Raw genomic sequence first — 16,827 nt, forward strand, 5'->3', positions numbered from 1 at the left:
TTACGATTTGTGTGTTGTTCAGACGGTCTTTTGTGCAAGTGTTTTTATTACTTCACCTCGAACGTGGAAATATTTCAGGCAGCATTTTGAATTGTTTTTTCGTAAATAGAAGTTATGTGGACAACTTCTCATAGAGTATTTTATATATATATATAATATGATTATATTATATCATGATTTAGAACTAGAAAACGGGGTATAATTAATATATTGATTCTACTGCATCATATTGTGCATTTAGCAGTTGAATGTTATAGAATAAAAATGTATTTATGTTACGAAAAAGTTAGAGGTATAGTAATATTTAAGAAAATGTTGAAACTTAATAGAAGAAGAACTCGCAATTAGTCATCAATAAGCTTGCATGCCCCTTCCCTAAATATCCTGTTGTCAGATAGTTTGGAGGTGGACGGCGGACAATTTGTGTGCGCCTTTTGGTAATGTAAAATGAAGTAAATAATAATAATAATAATAATAATTTTTTCAGGCTCAAAGAAAATTGTACTTGAACTCAAATGGTTCTTACTAATTGATAGATTAACATACAGCAAAAAAGATATGCACTTGTTCCAACTACCGTTCAACTTCTACATAAAGTGACAAGAAGTGTTCTATGGATTTTTAAAGTTCCCTTACTTTTTACTCAACGCAGTAAATGTTAATTTTTAGCTACGAAGTAATAAGTGATATGATACGTATGTGGGTGGATAAATTTTGATATACCGGTATACCGAAGGAAGTAATGCATATGTTTCATTCACTTAATTGAGTTATTTTGTGCGGGAATTAACATCATGTGCCTGGAGCTTGAATTTAAATGGCGTTGTGGCCACACATAACGTAGTTGCTAACACTGTCGCCTTTGTTGAGAGTAGTTCCGGGTTCGATCCCCGGTGGGGACACACTGTTGAAAAAGTGTAAAAAGCCTTGTCAGGTCAGCCATCCTGAGTAAGTTTTTTTTCTCATTCACACCAAGCATTCCTTCCTTTCTACTTCCCCAAGTAGTGTGATCGCCGAGGGACGTCATCCCTCATACGTGATGGGCTAAAATGGCATAGATGCCGAAAACTCAGAAATATAATTCTTGCTTCCTACTTAAAGTTACTATAAATGATTGTCAGGATTTTCAACACTTGCCATACGTAGCACGCACAGAATTGTAATTTCATTCTGTAAGAAATATTGTCAAATTTTGTGCTCGACGTGAAACAATCTCACTCTATAGTTTTCGAATTATCAGTAACTGTTTTATAATTTTCGTACTGTCGGAAGTAATGCTGTCAATGGCTATTGCAGGAAGAGGGATAAGAAGCTTATCCTTAACATAACTCTATAAAAGAATATATATAACATAAAATATCATGGGGATAGGTTTGGCCAACGAGTATGTCAATTCAGTGTTGATTTCCTATGACTGTGGTTAACTCTTTTTATGTAGTTGACCAGCACTTCTATGACAAAAAGAGTGCCTCTGCTCGTTTTCCTCTCCATAGATACCTTATCTCCTAAAACTGGACATACCACCCGGAAATGGGGATCCTTTCTGAACCTTAGTGAAAGTGCTTTTAGACTACGATAATTGAGTAACTTTCGTGAAATTTGAGCACACAAAATGTCGTCTTCTCTCTGCCGTTTGCTCATATCCTTTAAGATCTGCTTTCTGGCAAGCAAGTTCAGAGTTACTTGGTTCCGTCGTTCCATGCGGTTATACATGTTAGTACATTATATCTTATCTACTAAGCAATACTGAAACCCCAACTTCCATTTTGATAGTACCCCTTGTAAGGGATTTTTTTTTTTTAATCCTGTTGCGTATGTGTCTTATTTTCCCCTTTAACTTTTTTTTTTTATTACGAAAGCTAATACGTCATCCAATTTATGATTAACTGATCAGAGGAAAGTACAAATCGAAATTAATTTCAAAGTAAATAGACATAGGTAATTGATAAAAAAAAAAAAAAAAAAAAAAAAGCTTTAAAAGAAACCTTGTCTGTACAAGATGCTAACCACCAAAATTTTTGTAGTAGTGTTGGAAATATGTGTACATATCATTGTAATGATAAAACTATACATTTTAGTAAGTAAACTTCACTTATCCTTTTATTTTTTCTCTCAGCTGAACTGGGTTGCAACTGTAAAAGAAGCTTTAAATGCTGATGAATCTGCAAGGGATGTCGCTACAGCCGAAAACCTTCTGAAGAAACATCAGGAACTGGGGGATGACATCCGAGCACATGAAGATGAGTAAGTGAAAATTTTACGAAGTGAATTACTTCTAGTTTCTCTTACTTAGTAAATCAAGTAATGTTCAATTTTATGCACACTATTGATTCAATGTAAAAAAATAAAAACTACTAAGGTCATGGACATACCTATATTCCGAGAATAATTAGATTATAAGTATAGCGTAAGAATGAAATGCATTAAACATAGGAAATATTCCAATAGTACATATTATTTATTTTCTAGTACATATCACAATTTCATTGTTATTAAATTGTTCCGAGTACAGTATTTTAATAATGGTTACATTAAATTTATTACATTATTGCCAAGAAACGTTCAAAGAATCTTGTTTTTGTCAATTACAGATTTCGAGAGATTGGAGATTTAGGTAATCAGCTGTTGCAGCGTGCACCCGACCTTGTTGATATCCGTGAACGAATGTCCCGCTTACAGGCGGAACATCAAGCTGTCCTTCGAGGGTGGCAGGAGAAGGGAGATTGGCTACAACAGTGCCACGACTTACAGCTATTTAATAGAGAAGCAGATCAAATTGATGCAACTACTTCTAGTCATGAAGCATTTTTGGAATTCACTGATCTTGGTGTAAGTAAAACATTGTAGATAGTATGAGCGTGTTATTATTATTTTTTAAGAGAAGGTAGAGAAAAATATATACACATCAAAAACACATTGTATTTTGAAAGTCTGTAACAGGCTTCTAAAATGTATGAGATATAAGTTTCTATGCAAAAGTAGCAGAAAATAATTATGGGTGGAGCCAGAAAAAGAATAGAACATATAATATTGTAGTTTTAATGGAGAATTATAAAAATGACGGAGAGAGTTAAATCAGATTATTATCAAGACATTTTACATTTCACGGAATTATGAAGCTAGAAATAATGACTAATTCATTGCCAGTTGTTGAATAATATATTCTCAGCGACAGTTGATCAGGTGTATTAAGACAGAAGATAGTTCCCTAGAATAAACTTCAACTGTTATGAAAAAAATATCTTTAATGTGGGATATTCAAAATACTAACAGAAAATAGTAGAATATAGAGACATTTAGAGTGTTATAGAATTTGTTTGTTTAAATTGCGCACATGAACATAATACTTAATGTGGATTTCGAATTTCATTGTCATGAATTTCACTGTGTTATCTCAATCAATTGTGTCATACTGCGTTTTAACACCATCGGTACTAAGTATGATTCTTAATTCTTCCCGTTTTGAGATTCAACTTTCAACAATTTTGTTCTCTCTCAGTTTTCTTAATAGTTACTTGGGGTCTCGGGTTCAAACTCTGCTCCCACCAAGTGAACTTTGTGGTGGATAAACACCGTGCTCGTGGATTTTCTCGGGGTTCTCCCGTTTCCTCCCACTGTATTCATTTTACCATCTTCACTCATTTCTTATTATCACCGTCTCCTTTAGCCTAACCGGCATAACCGTGGGACGTAAAACTCAAAAAGTTCATTTTCATTTTCTTAATAGTTACTATTTCGAGCAGAAAATCTGTTTCATCGCTTGCAAATATTTACGTAGTAGTACAACTGAATTTCATACGATGGGCGTCCAATAAGTCATCTACCTAGACAGAAAGGGAGGGGCGGAGCATAATGACTCCTGACACGCACGTCAAGGCCACTGTTGGGAACTCCGGGGCGCAATTTGAAGTCAGTCGGAGCAATACAGTGGCCGTGAGCAGTGTGTTTGTGTTCTGCCGCGTAGCGAATGTTTCTGAGACTCCGCAAACAATTGATTTGTAGAAGTTGGAGCACCGCTTGAACAACGAGGTCCAACAGGCTCCCAGTGGTTTGCAGGCCATGGCAAAACTTTTTTTTTTTTTTTTTTTTTTGAGGAGAGGGGGATTTCTTCACTGCCCACAAAGTGGCGACGATGCATAGATCTCCATGAGGACTACATCGAAAAACAAGTGATAACCAGGCGAGCCTATCTGCATTCCTTCCTATGTAGGTAGATAACTTATTGGACGCCCGTCGCGTATGTAATATGTCATTATTTTCAGTTAATCAACTCACCACATTTATTTATTTATTAAATCGGAAGCTTTTCTGAAACCTGAATAATATATTTACTGATGAATTATAAATAGAAATGCTATATTTCCCTGTTTTTGATAAGTTTTCGAAAATTGGCACTTGTTGAAAACCTAAAATAAATAGTTAATATTTTTAAAAACCAACAAATCAAATTCTGTAAATTTTAATCAGTGATCTTAATTCTTATTTATTACAAAAGCAGAGGAATAACTAAATTATTTTACTGTTGATATAAAGTACTTTTGTTGATTCTCACGATTTGAAGCGTACATTAAAACTAAAGTATCGATCGTGAGTTGCTCGTGTACAAATTTTGTGTATAAGCAGTTCGTGTACAAATTTGCTAATAATTCTTATTTACTCTTATACGAGATAGTTTTCTATTTTATACATTGAAATTTTCCAGCTAACATTAACAGCTTTTTCTGTAAATACAATTTGTTTTACAGTGGCCAATTGTCATTTTATTAAATCTCAAGTATGCATCACAAGTGTACATATAATTTATCAATTTGAAATTAGTATTAATTGTTTCATAGATATTCTTTTTCTTGTGTAGGGTTCAATAGATGATGTGGAGGCACTTATGAAACGACATGAAGATTTTGAAAATACTTTATACGCTCAAGATGAAAGATTAAAGTCCTTTAGTGACATGGCAGATAAATTAATAGCAGCTCAACATTATGACAGCAAATAGTAAGTTCTTTGGTTATAGAGCTCGGGATCATATCTCATTCAATATAAGCAGAATTGTAGATTTAACACTGCATGCATTTGTAAATATTCATTTCAGAATTCAACATTTTATGTTATTATATTACGTTATGCTATTTTTCTTTTGTTTTAGAATAACATTCATGTTTTCTAACAACCCTATATTTTCTATCTCGTAGCATCGATGATCGTCGAAATCAAGTTCTGGCTAGACGTAATGCCGTAAAGGAAGCAGCACAGGCGAGGAGACAGGCCCTTCAAGCAGCACATGCTTTCCAGGACTTTTCGGCTGATGTAGACGATCTTCAAGTGTGGTTGGGAGACAAATTAAAGACAGCAGCTGATGAATCGTACCGAGATCTAACAAATTTGGAGAGGAAGTTACAAAAACACGAAGCCTTCGAACGAGAACTTCGAGCAAATGAAGGACGATTGCGTAGTGTTAATAAGGTTCGTTGTTTTCACCCTTTTTCGTTCATTTGTTAAAATTCTCGAGTAATTTTATGTGTTGTTGTGGAAGACGAACATAAATGTTTCATTTTATCAGAAATCAAAGATTGTGTGTAGGGAAACGATTTAGGTTGTAAGATGCTTATCGAATGTCGGTGGATTTTAAACACTATGTGAAACATAATATGTTGGATTTTTATAGTGTTATACTTTTTGTGAGTAAAATTTTCATGTAATTCTCACGAGAATTCGTGAATTTATTTATTTATAAATTCTTAATCGAATGAAATACTGGTTAAGCAATTCTAATGTCCATTTCAGGAAATAAATAGTAAATATTCTGCTTACGTGCATGTTCTCGTATAAAATTTATTACATGTCTTGTTAAAAATGAAGTGAATCTTCGATCTTCTGTCAGATCAATTGTTTTTCGTGGTTTGTAGTGGTGTATGGCAGTTAGAATTGCTAGTTAAACTAATCAATAGGCAATTTTACATTGAATCGTAAGAACTAAGGAAAATTGTAACGTTACAGAGGAAAGCAATAATATATTTAATTTATGGATAGTACCTGACTATAGGTAATTGACTATAATGATGGATTAGTGGGGTTTTCAAATAGGCAACGGTATTTTAAAATTACATATGGAAGATGCTTACAAGATTATTCATCATACATACATATGCATGATGAATATGTATTTGCACAATACTTGTACATTGTTCTATAAGTGCTCTGATATAGTAAATTTCACATTGAAAATCTGAGATGCTGCTCAATATTAGGCCATAGTTTGCTGTAGCAGTCTGTAATATACTACTAGATTTATTATTGCAGCTTGAACAGTTTTCAGATTAAATATTCGTAAACTTTTGTAATGTACATGTATAGTTATTTAAGTTTATGCTGCATGTCATGTAGTTATGTCGTTCTAATATTAAAGAGCAAATTATGATTATTCTAAAAATGACAGATCTTGGGTTAGCTATTTTTTTCTTGAAACCTTCATGTATCTTAAAATAATTTTGTAAAAGTTAATTCAGAGAATTGGTTGGTTTAGTAATTTCAGTTCAATCATAACCTGGTATTTTTAATCTGTTATATTTGTATATACAATAGCGAACATGTTTCCGTATCAAGTTTGTATTTGATGGTAATTTGACAATTATCTGCCTGTAAACTCAACGAATTACTATTTTAAAGTTATTAGGAAAAATGATAATATTTGTTGATTTACTGCTTTTACATTACGTTGTAGCTTAATTAAAAAAAAATAAAATAAAAGTTATACTGTTTTGCATGGATTAATTTTGATACATCATAGAAAGGCAAGCGAGGGCAGTCTATAATACCTCACATTCATTGAGAGCTATAGATTGGTATCGCTTCTAAGCTGATTGATTACATGAGAGAAACATTCAAAAATGAAAATAATACTAATAAATTGTCAAAGATAAATAAAAGTTTCTTATATATACAGGTAAAATGATACAACATAGGTTAAGTAGCGGTAACACTGAATTGAATGACTTTTTTTTTTTCCTCAACAGACTGGGCAAGGACTTATCAATGAGGGTCATTATAGACAAAATGATGTTAGCAAAATGCTCAAGGATTTAAACAAAAAATGGGACGAACTTGTTGTTTTGTCTCAGGATAAAGGAAGGAGACTACGCCAAGCTGCAGCACAACATACATATAACAGGTACGGTGTTGCTAACTTTTAAGTTGTATTTTTATTTTATCGATATTGTTCCTTATTTTGCTCACGTTTTAGAAGATCTAGATCGTAGATGAAATTACGTTGAATTTGAAAGAGAAAGTGTTCAGCTAGAGCAGAATTTAATTTAGGAATACAGACTTAGTGGCACACATTTTCTCTGTTTGAGAGCTATGCTCTACACCTTATATAAATATATCAGTTGGTGAGGTATACTTTCAGAATAGTCATTGGGTTTGGCCAAGTACAACAAATGTCAGTTGTAGTACAGCCCAATCGAACTAAGACAGAATGCTGCTCTCAAGAATGAGGCTTTGTGGTTGATCTAGGAAGGCCTGGGTAACATAATAGCGTCGATAACGCACGATCACAATAATTCGGGAACCTTGATTTGATTGTCGGCGTTTATCCAGTTTCGCTGTTTCAAATTCAGTGGAAAAAAGCATTGTTTTCTGATTTATATTTTGAAGTCAAATATAAGTAGTAGTCTCTTCTGTTTCAATGCATAATGAATTTTACTATAAACCCTAATTGTTTACATCGTTATTGGATTTTGCCTTGTTAATAGTTCAAACAATTACGTATATATATTAGATCTCGTAGATGCAATTTTCTATCAAGCACGTAATTCTCTCGTAATTTATCTTGGTTAGTTCATTATTTTGGAATTAGACAGGGACCTACAGCTTAAAATTGTATTCGAAGCTGAGAATCGAACTCCATTCTCCTGCAGCAGGCCCTAACGCTAACCTTTTAGTAGAGCTCCCTCGTGACTATATGATTAAAGTATGCGATTTTGACACAGGAGATCCGGGTTCGATTCCTGGCGGCAGCTCATGTATTTCGGATACCGCATCAAGCTGTAGGTCCACGTTTCAAGTAGCCTCACTGGTGAAAGGAACGTTAAACTTAATGCAAATGCTAACCGTTTAGTAACGAGGGTGACTGATCTTGATTTAATTCATTTCTTAGTTCTTTGGCACGCGGCATACTTCTTGTTAGAATGTCTCTTTGTAAAAGGAAAGAGAGAAGCAAGTGCGATATAGGAGAAACGTGCTGTAGCGAGCATTTTCTAAATATATACAATCTTATAATCTATTATTTTCCTTAATTCTTTAATTTTTCTTTTCTTCTCATGTATAGCTTGGATCTTCATGTTCAATTGTTTAAATAAATGCTCTCTAAATTTTAGGACTATGGAAGACGCTCGGGTCAAACTCGAAGAAATTGCCACTTCACTTCAGTCACGTGAAGTTGGATCAGATCTCCGAAGCTGCAAAGAACTTCTGAAAAAACATCAGGTAACTGTTTTATTTTTATGTGCAGAGGGAACTTCTATTTATTTATTTAATACTTTGACGTAATCAAAGCAAAGTTGCTGTTATTCATGTCAGAAATCAAATTTTGCGACAACTCGAAAATTTATGTTATAAAAACAATTATACAGCAAATCTCATTCTTTTTGATTTCGATTATCGTAAGTGTCGTGCAGCTTTAAGCCACAAAGTTTTTTTTTTTTTTTTTTTTAATAAATTTTAAATTTTCATTTTTCCCACCATTTTTTTCAAGATTACGGAAACTATTCAAAATCTAATAGGTTTCTTTGTATCTTTTTAAGGGTGCGTGGTTTCATTTCTGTTGCAGTTAGCTCCTTAGATAGCTAAAATGATTAAAAAACTGTAATGTATTAGCGTGGCACACGCTGAAAAATTACATTTGTTTTCATACATGTTATATCTTTGGTATGACTAAAAATATAAATTTAGCTCGTCAACTTGGCTAAATTACACCTGCGAATAAAATTGTTACACAGTTATAGTTAGTTGAAAATACACTATAAGTAATTAAATGTAATTGATTACGGTATTAATCCTTTTTTGATATTGTCGATTACGTACATACGATAGAAGACATGTTCTTAGTGAATAAGTGCATTGTAACTAGTAAGAAACCAGATATAGTATAAAAGTGCGCGAAAAAAGCAGTCTTTTTCGAACAGACGTCTCTCTTAAAGACCGTATCTAATGTTCTTGCATATAATACTTTAGTTTGAAGTGAAGGTTTCAATCTGCCAAAAGAGATCGATATTTGTTTAATTTAATTTCATCTATACATTACAATACAGTGCTTCTTAAAAGAGATTGGATACCCAGTTTTTTTTCTTTCTTTCTTTCTTGCTAACAAGACTATAATATGCTTCTAAAAGAAACGTAAAGATGATGTGTAATTTAAATTATATGTAAAATATGCTGCAGTAATAGAAGAAGAAAACTAAAATATGTTGGTTTTACTTTAAACCAACAGCACGATTTAAGGCAAGGCACTGTTTTATTTTAAAGATATCGAATTCCTTGTGAAACCCGTACATAGGTACATCATCATTGTAAGTGGGAGGTCAATGTGTATTCAGTGTTTAAAACTTGTACATTCTTAGTCATATTCTCGTAACGCAGTAAAGATCTTAATACTTTTATGCAAAAGTGATTTCTTTTGACAATAATTTATGGATAAACTGATCAGTTAATCTTATCCATCATGGTAATCATATTTGCTAAATATTTTGAGATTAATTACTATATTAGAATAATTTCAAGATTGTTAAGAAAGTCTTGAAATTAAACATCTAGAGACAGATTAGTTTCATAAATCAATTAGAACTTTCAGTTCAAAAATTTTCCTGTTAGATAATTAATATAATAACAAAGTTTGAGATGCATTTCCTTCTGGTTTAGTTTTATTAGCTTGACTGTGTCTTCTGTGTGTTCCAGGTGCTGGAAAACGACATGTCTCAGTGGGATCAACGTATTAATGATCTCGTAAATATGGGCGAAGAAATGGCACATGAAGGTCATTTTGATGCGGACAATATATTAAAAGCCAGCAGCGCGTGCCGAGACAAGTAAGCTTTTGTTTCTATATCAAGTAAAGAGAATATTTATATTTAGTAAAATGTCAGTTAGTAGAGGTATTGAACTTCAGTTCTTTATTAACCGTATAATTTTGATTCAGAACAACTTCGTTTTTTCTCAGTTTCTCGATGTTTGAGATTGAAAGTTTTTAAATTATTTAAACGTTAAAAGATTATTAACGTTAAAAGATTTTATATTCAAACTAGTAATTTCGTTACCAGATACTTAAAAGATGAGAGAGTTGGGATCATTATCTGTTTCCTTTAGTGTCAAATGAATTGGAGTGGATTAGATTTGAGTTTAGCTTCCCGTTCAGCAGCAAGGCTATTTAAGAGGTGAACCTACAATTTTACGTGGGATCCGAACCACATGAACTCCTTTCGGAAATAGCGTCAAATAGCTGGTTCTTATTATTTGTAAAGAATACATTTCACTTTTATTGAACATTGAAATCTTTCTGTGTAATTTTGAGCTTTTAGTCTGGTTGCTCATTCTTAGATTCTGAGAGCTAGATGACCTGGGAAAGTTGATTGACACTGTTTCATAACAGTACTGTATTTTGAAATAAAAAGTAATAATAATATAATAATAATAATAAAGTATGATTTGAAACTCGATCTTGGAAGTTTAGAGTTCAGTAGTATTTATTTTCGGGTGAAGAAGGTACGATAAAGTTTTAAATGCAGTTTTACACTGTATGAGAAATCTAATTTGTATACGCAAAAGTTCAAGCTTTACTGAACGGAATATAAAATGTGTTACAGATTTGCCGCATTAAAAGAGCCAGCCAGACAGCGGCGTGAAGCTTTGGAAGAATCTCTCCGTTTCCATAAGTTTACTTTCGAACTGGATGCCGAAATGCAGTGGATACGAGAACATCTACCTATGGCTTCTTCCGATGTTCTAGGGCAAAATTTGTATCAAGCTCAGAGTCTTCATAAGAAACATAGAAAATTGGAGGCAGAGATTCAAGGACATCAACCAATGATTGACAAAACATTAGCTTCAGGACAAAATCTTATTGATCAGTCACATCGAGAAAAGAAGCAGGTAATCATTAATGTGTAATCAATTGAAATTCATTGTTCAACGAGAGTATACATTACACATGTTTACAAAGTGCAGCTGAAAAATAATATACTGTATTTCTTAAATAATTTATGTATGATTATTTAACTTGATTGGTATCAGAGAAAAATAAGTTAAAATTTAGGACCCGAGTGGATTAAGTTGGTGAAGTTTGAACAAATATTATAAAGGATTTGTTTCTGTGATTAGTTAAAGAAACCATTTTTATGACTTTTGGAGTATGAAATCATTTAGATTTTCAGTAGTAAGGAAATATTACAGGGATTTGATAACTATTTCGAAGAAAGGAAAATTAAAGAAAAGAAAACCTTGTTAAATCATTAACAAAATTTTGACATTCTCCCAGAACTCCATTGTCATTTAAATGTAATACTTCTATCTACTACTGTCATTACATGCACTTTATTTAATCTGTTTTAAATTCAACATAGTGTACTGTTACATCTTCAGTTATTTCTTTAAAAAAAACAAATTAATAATACGAATAAGTTACATTTAAGTGTGACTAAATCGATGATTTTTATTTCCGAATTATTTGTGTATTAGTGCATACATCTCTGTCATCTTCTTTGCTTTTGTGCTGAGGTTTGAGTAGTCAGAGAAAGCATTGTACTTTCCGACACATCTTACTTTTTATATTCTTTTTTTCACAATGTCTACTTTTTATCCCTATTCAAATATTTTTGATTATCTTTCACTTAAAGTTATCTTCCAATGTTATCTTCTTTTGTTTTCTTTCAAATTTAGCGAACAACTTTCTACGTTAATGTTGGAGTATTTTGATTAGTAGAAATCACTATTAAAAGACTATTCTCCAGTTCATTTGTTTAATATGTTGGGGATTACGAGTATTCTTAAATTATTTTCGGCATTCTGATAATTTAGGTTTGAAATACATAAGTTCATATGTATATAGTATAGAAGTTTTGGCATATTGCGTACATGCGGTCATCCTTATAGAAATATGAGTATGTGTGGTTGGAACAAGGGGATCCACCGCGCGAACATATGAAGCGTAAAATTTTACGGTCCTTAATGGTAGTTTCGAGCAACATATGCATTAATAAAGAAATAAATATAATTCATAGAATTTTGATCACTCGTTCTCAGAGCTCAGAAAATTCTAAATAAATCAATAAACGTCAGTCGTCTGTCTGTCTAATTTGCTGCCTTTTGTAAAACGAAAAAGAAAAAAAAAAAAGTGGCAGATGCGAAATATTCTACAATGCTTAGCATCTTAGTTTCTGTTCTAGTAGTGTAAAGTAGACAAAGAGACCCTATATTAACACGGCTTTAACTGATAGCAAAGAGGGATGTAACATGCCTGCTCAAATGGGGCGTAAAACTTAAAAGATTTCATTTCATTTCTAGAGAACTTTCGTCAGAAATTTAAGTTAGGCTGTGAAACAACTCAGATCTTTGAACGTTCTTTGTCATATAAACAAAACGATTACCGGTGTTTGTTTCTCTTTCCTGTAACACATTTCTTTTTTGTTCTATAGATGGGTCAAAATTTGATGTTAGGATACTTAAGGAAGGTTCTTCTTTAGGTTATTCTTTCAGGAGGTAAGCCAGACAGCGTGTATAACTTGTAATACATGTTTTATTGTTCTGCATGAGCTTCGAATTCCTAGATCACGTGCAGGCATGCAAATATTTGTTAGTTGTTAATTAGTATATAGTCATTTTGCCGATTTCGTAGTTACTTCTGCAAATTACGCCACGTAGCTTTATGCCTAAATATAGTCTCTACTGTTTACAATAATAATTAAAAAATCTTTTATTTGTGGCTAAAAAGGTTGTACTTTGCTCAGAATACATTCTTTGTAATGGATAATCTATAGATGTCCACACTACTTGCGCGTAACATGTATATATATTACCATAAGGGTTATTATCCAGATGTTTTATGATTCACCTGCTTATATCGTTATTGAGAAAATAGGTTTCTAAGTATGAGTTGTGTTATGTGTTAGATTACGTACCTATCATGTTGCAAGTAATGTAAGCATGTAAAAGTAATTATACAGTGAAACCTGTTAACTTGGTCACCTGTCTATCTTGGTCTCATTTTTTGCATTTTCCCACAAGAAACAAGAAAAAAATAGCATCGTAAGTCCTTGTTAGTCAGCTGTCTGTAAATCCACAACTAAGGGCCGCTTTTGGTATTTCAATATTTAGAAAGATAAAAATAGTATAGATGTTTCGAGAATTTCCTTGATCTGACGTCTTGTCTTAGTCTATCATAGAGGGACATGGAACGAGACAATCAAGGAAGGAATGTGCCCTAGTGTGTAGTAAGTAATTAACGTGTCGAAAGTACGTTTAAATTAGTATGTGAATAGCAAACTAAGATACTTGTTTCGTAATGTTCTTGTGTTATAGAAATAATTATTAATATGTACTATTTATTAAAAACAAATTAATACGTAAATAATCATTAATTACTCGATTAGAAATGCGTAGCTATGGCACTTTTTGCTTCAAAATACATTTACTTTTACAAGTTGGCTTATTTTTAGTGAAGTCGATAGTAGTCGAAACATAGACAAGTTTCAGTGTATATGTTTCACATTTTAAATTTTGTAATGAAATCGAAAGAATCTTATTTCAATGTAGTATTCTTTCGTTTCATCTAAAGAAAATGTCATCAGCCATGGTACTCATTAGCTAAGTGTTATTACTACTGAAAACTAATAAAAGCGTTTACATAATATTTTATATATTTATTTAACAGATAGAACAATTGTGCCAAAACTTACGCGATGCGTGGGAAGATTTGCAGAACCATGCCAAAGAACGAAGCAAGAAATTGGATCTATCATTGAAGGCCCAACAGTTCTTCTTTGAAGCTGGTGAAGTAGAGAGTTGGTTGAGTGAAAAGAATGATGTTTTAAGTTCTACCGACTATGGGCGAGATCAGGATGCTGCCATTAAACTTCTTACAAAACACAAGGTTGGTGTGGATCAGTAGGTGTATGCTTTTTGTTTCTTTCTTGACCATGGTGTCTGAGTGGATATAAGTAGAGAGTAATGGAAATCATATAAAGTTCACTATTAATTTAAATTATCTATAACTTATTATTTTTGTGATACGTGAGAAATTCCAGAACTCAATCGCAGATGGAAAGAGAATAATATGGTAGTTAACACAAAGGGTCCGTGTTTTGTGTTTTACGTGAATTATTACATTGTTTCTAAGATCATACGTTAAAATTTCCATGTAAGTTAATATTTTGAAGTGCACATATTAAAGTAAGTTTTGAAAAGGTACTAGATGAAGTGGAGAGCATATTTTGAAACTTTGCATTTTAAGTTAGTTGCCCGACGAAATATGTGCTGGTATAGGATAATCGATCACTATGAACGTATTACGTATATTCTGTTGGGACTTGAATGTAATTTTTTTTAAACTTCCAGGCTTTGGAATTGGAACTGGATACGTACAGTGGAATAGTAACAGAAATGGGGAATATGGCCCAAGCTATGATTAATTGTAAACATCCTGATTCAAAGCTGATTGCTAGCAAACAGCAGGTAATATCCCAACAGCTGCGCAATCTACAAAAATTAGCCACAGTTCGACGTCAAAAATTATTGGAAAGTATGTATCGTCATGAATACTTCCACGAAAGTACAGAACTGGAGCAGTGGATTAAAGAACAAGTTCAGACGGCTTCTTCCGAGGATTATGGGCAAGATTATGAACATTTGCTGGTAAGTTTATATTTTTTTCCTGTCTAATTTAAATTGTTTCTTGAAATGTTACAAATTGTAAAATGTGGTAGGCCTAAATTTTTAATGAAATTACTATATACGTTTATTTAATGTAAATTTGCATTAGTATTTGTAGTACATTGTATGAAATTGAAAACTACATTGTACTGGATCTAAATTTTGAAGACCGTAATATAATAACTTCACTTTCAAATCCAATTTTAATTTTGTTAATATGAGTTTCGTGTTGTGTTCTCAAGTGTTCATTATTTATTTATTTATTTATTTATTAAGGAGACATCTTAAAGAAAAGTGATGTATTATTAAACGTTTCGTTCTTTCGCTTTTAAATTCTTTAATAATTAGTTTTTCTTCTACAAATATAAAAACTTATTTCTTATGGTAGAGAAAATCCGGTCCGTGGGTTTTATAAAATTTCGTCCGTTTCGTTTCACCTTCTCATTTCACAAATTCTTTTCTCGCCATTTATTCGCATTTATCATTCTTCTTCTGCAGTTTATAGTGCATAGTCATAGGATTCTTTAAGTCGTTGTGAAACGCATTAAGTCAGTGTTGAGGTACATTTTTAAAGGAGTAGTTCTAAATACCTGTTGATAACTTTGCTGTATTCGTGCACCTTTTTAAAATTATTTTATAGTATTATCATACATTAAACAATGTGCTTAACTTGATATATGTTTAAATGTTCTTTCTTTGTGTTTCGTTTTAATCAGTAATATGATATAATCAATAATATAGTATTTTCTAAGAGCAAAATAGTGTCCTGTATCATTGAAACCATAAGTGTATTAAATAAATTAGCAAATATGAATTTCGTTATTTCAGTAATTTCATCTGTTTCTAGGTTTTGCAAAATAAATTTGATGACTTCAAACACCAAATAGAAGCAGGTTCGGAAAGGTTCAATCAATGTGAGGAACTTGCTAAGAAATTAATAGCCAATGAAAGTCCATATATATCTGATATTGAAAAGAGACAAGAACAATTAAGGTATTTATTTTTATTTTCTCAGTTTTGTGCACGTGCATAATATAAACTGCCACTGCACTATGATCATATTTGTGGTGAGAGGTATTGGTATATTCTTAACGTTCAGTAGATCTCATATTGGTAGCTTTTACCTCGTAAGTGATGTAGTGCATGTAATAAATTATGTAAAGCATGTACATAGTTCAAACACTATTTTCGCACTATTCTTTTCGATGTTACTTTTAGACAATTGAACAATCTAATTCGTATAAAGGAGCAAATGTTGTTATCTTCATTGTGCTTCGTGGAATATTATTTTTGTGTTTTATTTCACAAACCTTAGTGTTTACTTATTCATTCAGGCCTTTTCTCTGTATTACTTCTTGAACTGCTACTTAATTCATGTTTTTGCTTTTGTATTCGAGAAAAAGCATAACTTCAGCAATAAAACTTAAAATTAAGTAGATTAGTACGCCTGTCCTGTGATGAGAATTGATAAACTGTACACAAAATACTTTAGCGATCAACATATGGTGTCCGCCATATTCCATGTTTGAAACAATAGTGTTTCCATTTCCATTTGTAATAAACTAGATGGAGTTTTGTGAACTTTATTGACTCAAATGTTGTGGAAATTTTAATTCAGTAATAGTTAAATCAAGAATGTGCAAACATTGTTGTTTCAAATCGGAATGTGGCGGACACCATATGTTCATCGTAAAGTGTTTTATGTACCGTTTATCAATTCACAGCACAGAATAAGCATACTAATTTACTTAATTTCGATTTTAAGCACCGTTTCCCTCGATTGTAAAAGAAAAAACATGATTTAAGAAATGATTCAAGAAGTAATCCAGAGAATAGACCTGAATGAATAAGCAAATAGTGAGGTTTATGAAATATAGTAGCAAAATACTATTCTGCGACGTATCAGTAACA

The 16,827-nt window shown here is 32.3% G+C and overlaps 1 protein-coding gene across 10 annotated transcripts in view; it reads left to right on the forward strand.

Annotated features, from left to right (window-relative positions):
• kst (spectrin beta chain, non-erythrocytic 5 kst) overlaps positions 1-16,827 on the forward strand; it is a 446,615-nt gene that overhangs the window by 356,218 nt on the left and 73,570 nt on the right. For all 10 annotated transcript variants that reach the window (XM_081759067.1, XM_081759061.1, XM_081759058.1 and 7 more), the window contains exons 24-34: positions 2,117-2,244; positions 2,592-2,829; positions 4,856-4,995; positions 5,193-5,463; positions 7,014-7,168; positions 8,376-8,484; positions 9,952-10,082; positions 10,857-11,142; positions 13,919-14,137; positions 14,602-14,898; positions 15,764-15,909. In XM_081759067.1, coding sequence (XP_081615193.1) covers positions 2,117-2,244; positions 2,592-2,829; positions 4,856-4,995; positions 5,193-5,463; positions 7,014-7,168; positions 8,376-8,484; positions 9,952-10,082; positions 10,857-11,142; positions 13,919-14,137; positions 14,602-14,898; positions 15,764-15,909 — 2,120 coding nt within the window. The remainder of the gene's footprint in view (positions 1-2,116; positions 2,245-2,591; positions 2,830-4,855; positions 4,996-5,192; positions 5,464-7,013; positions 7,169-8,375; positions 8,485-9,951; positions 10,083-10,856; positions 11,143-13,918; positions 14,138-14,601; positions 14,899-15,763; positions 15,910-16,827) is intronic.

The sequence above is a fragment of the Thermobia domestica genome, chromosome 5 (assembly GCF_964235325.1).
Source record: "Thermobia domestica chromosome 5, izTheDome1.hap1.1, whole genome shotgun sequence".
Classification (NCBI taxonomy): Eukaryota; Metazoa; Arthropoda; class Insecta; order Zygentoma; family Lepismatidae; genus Thermobia; species Thermobia domestica.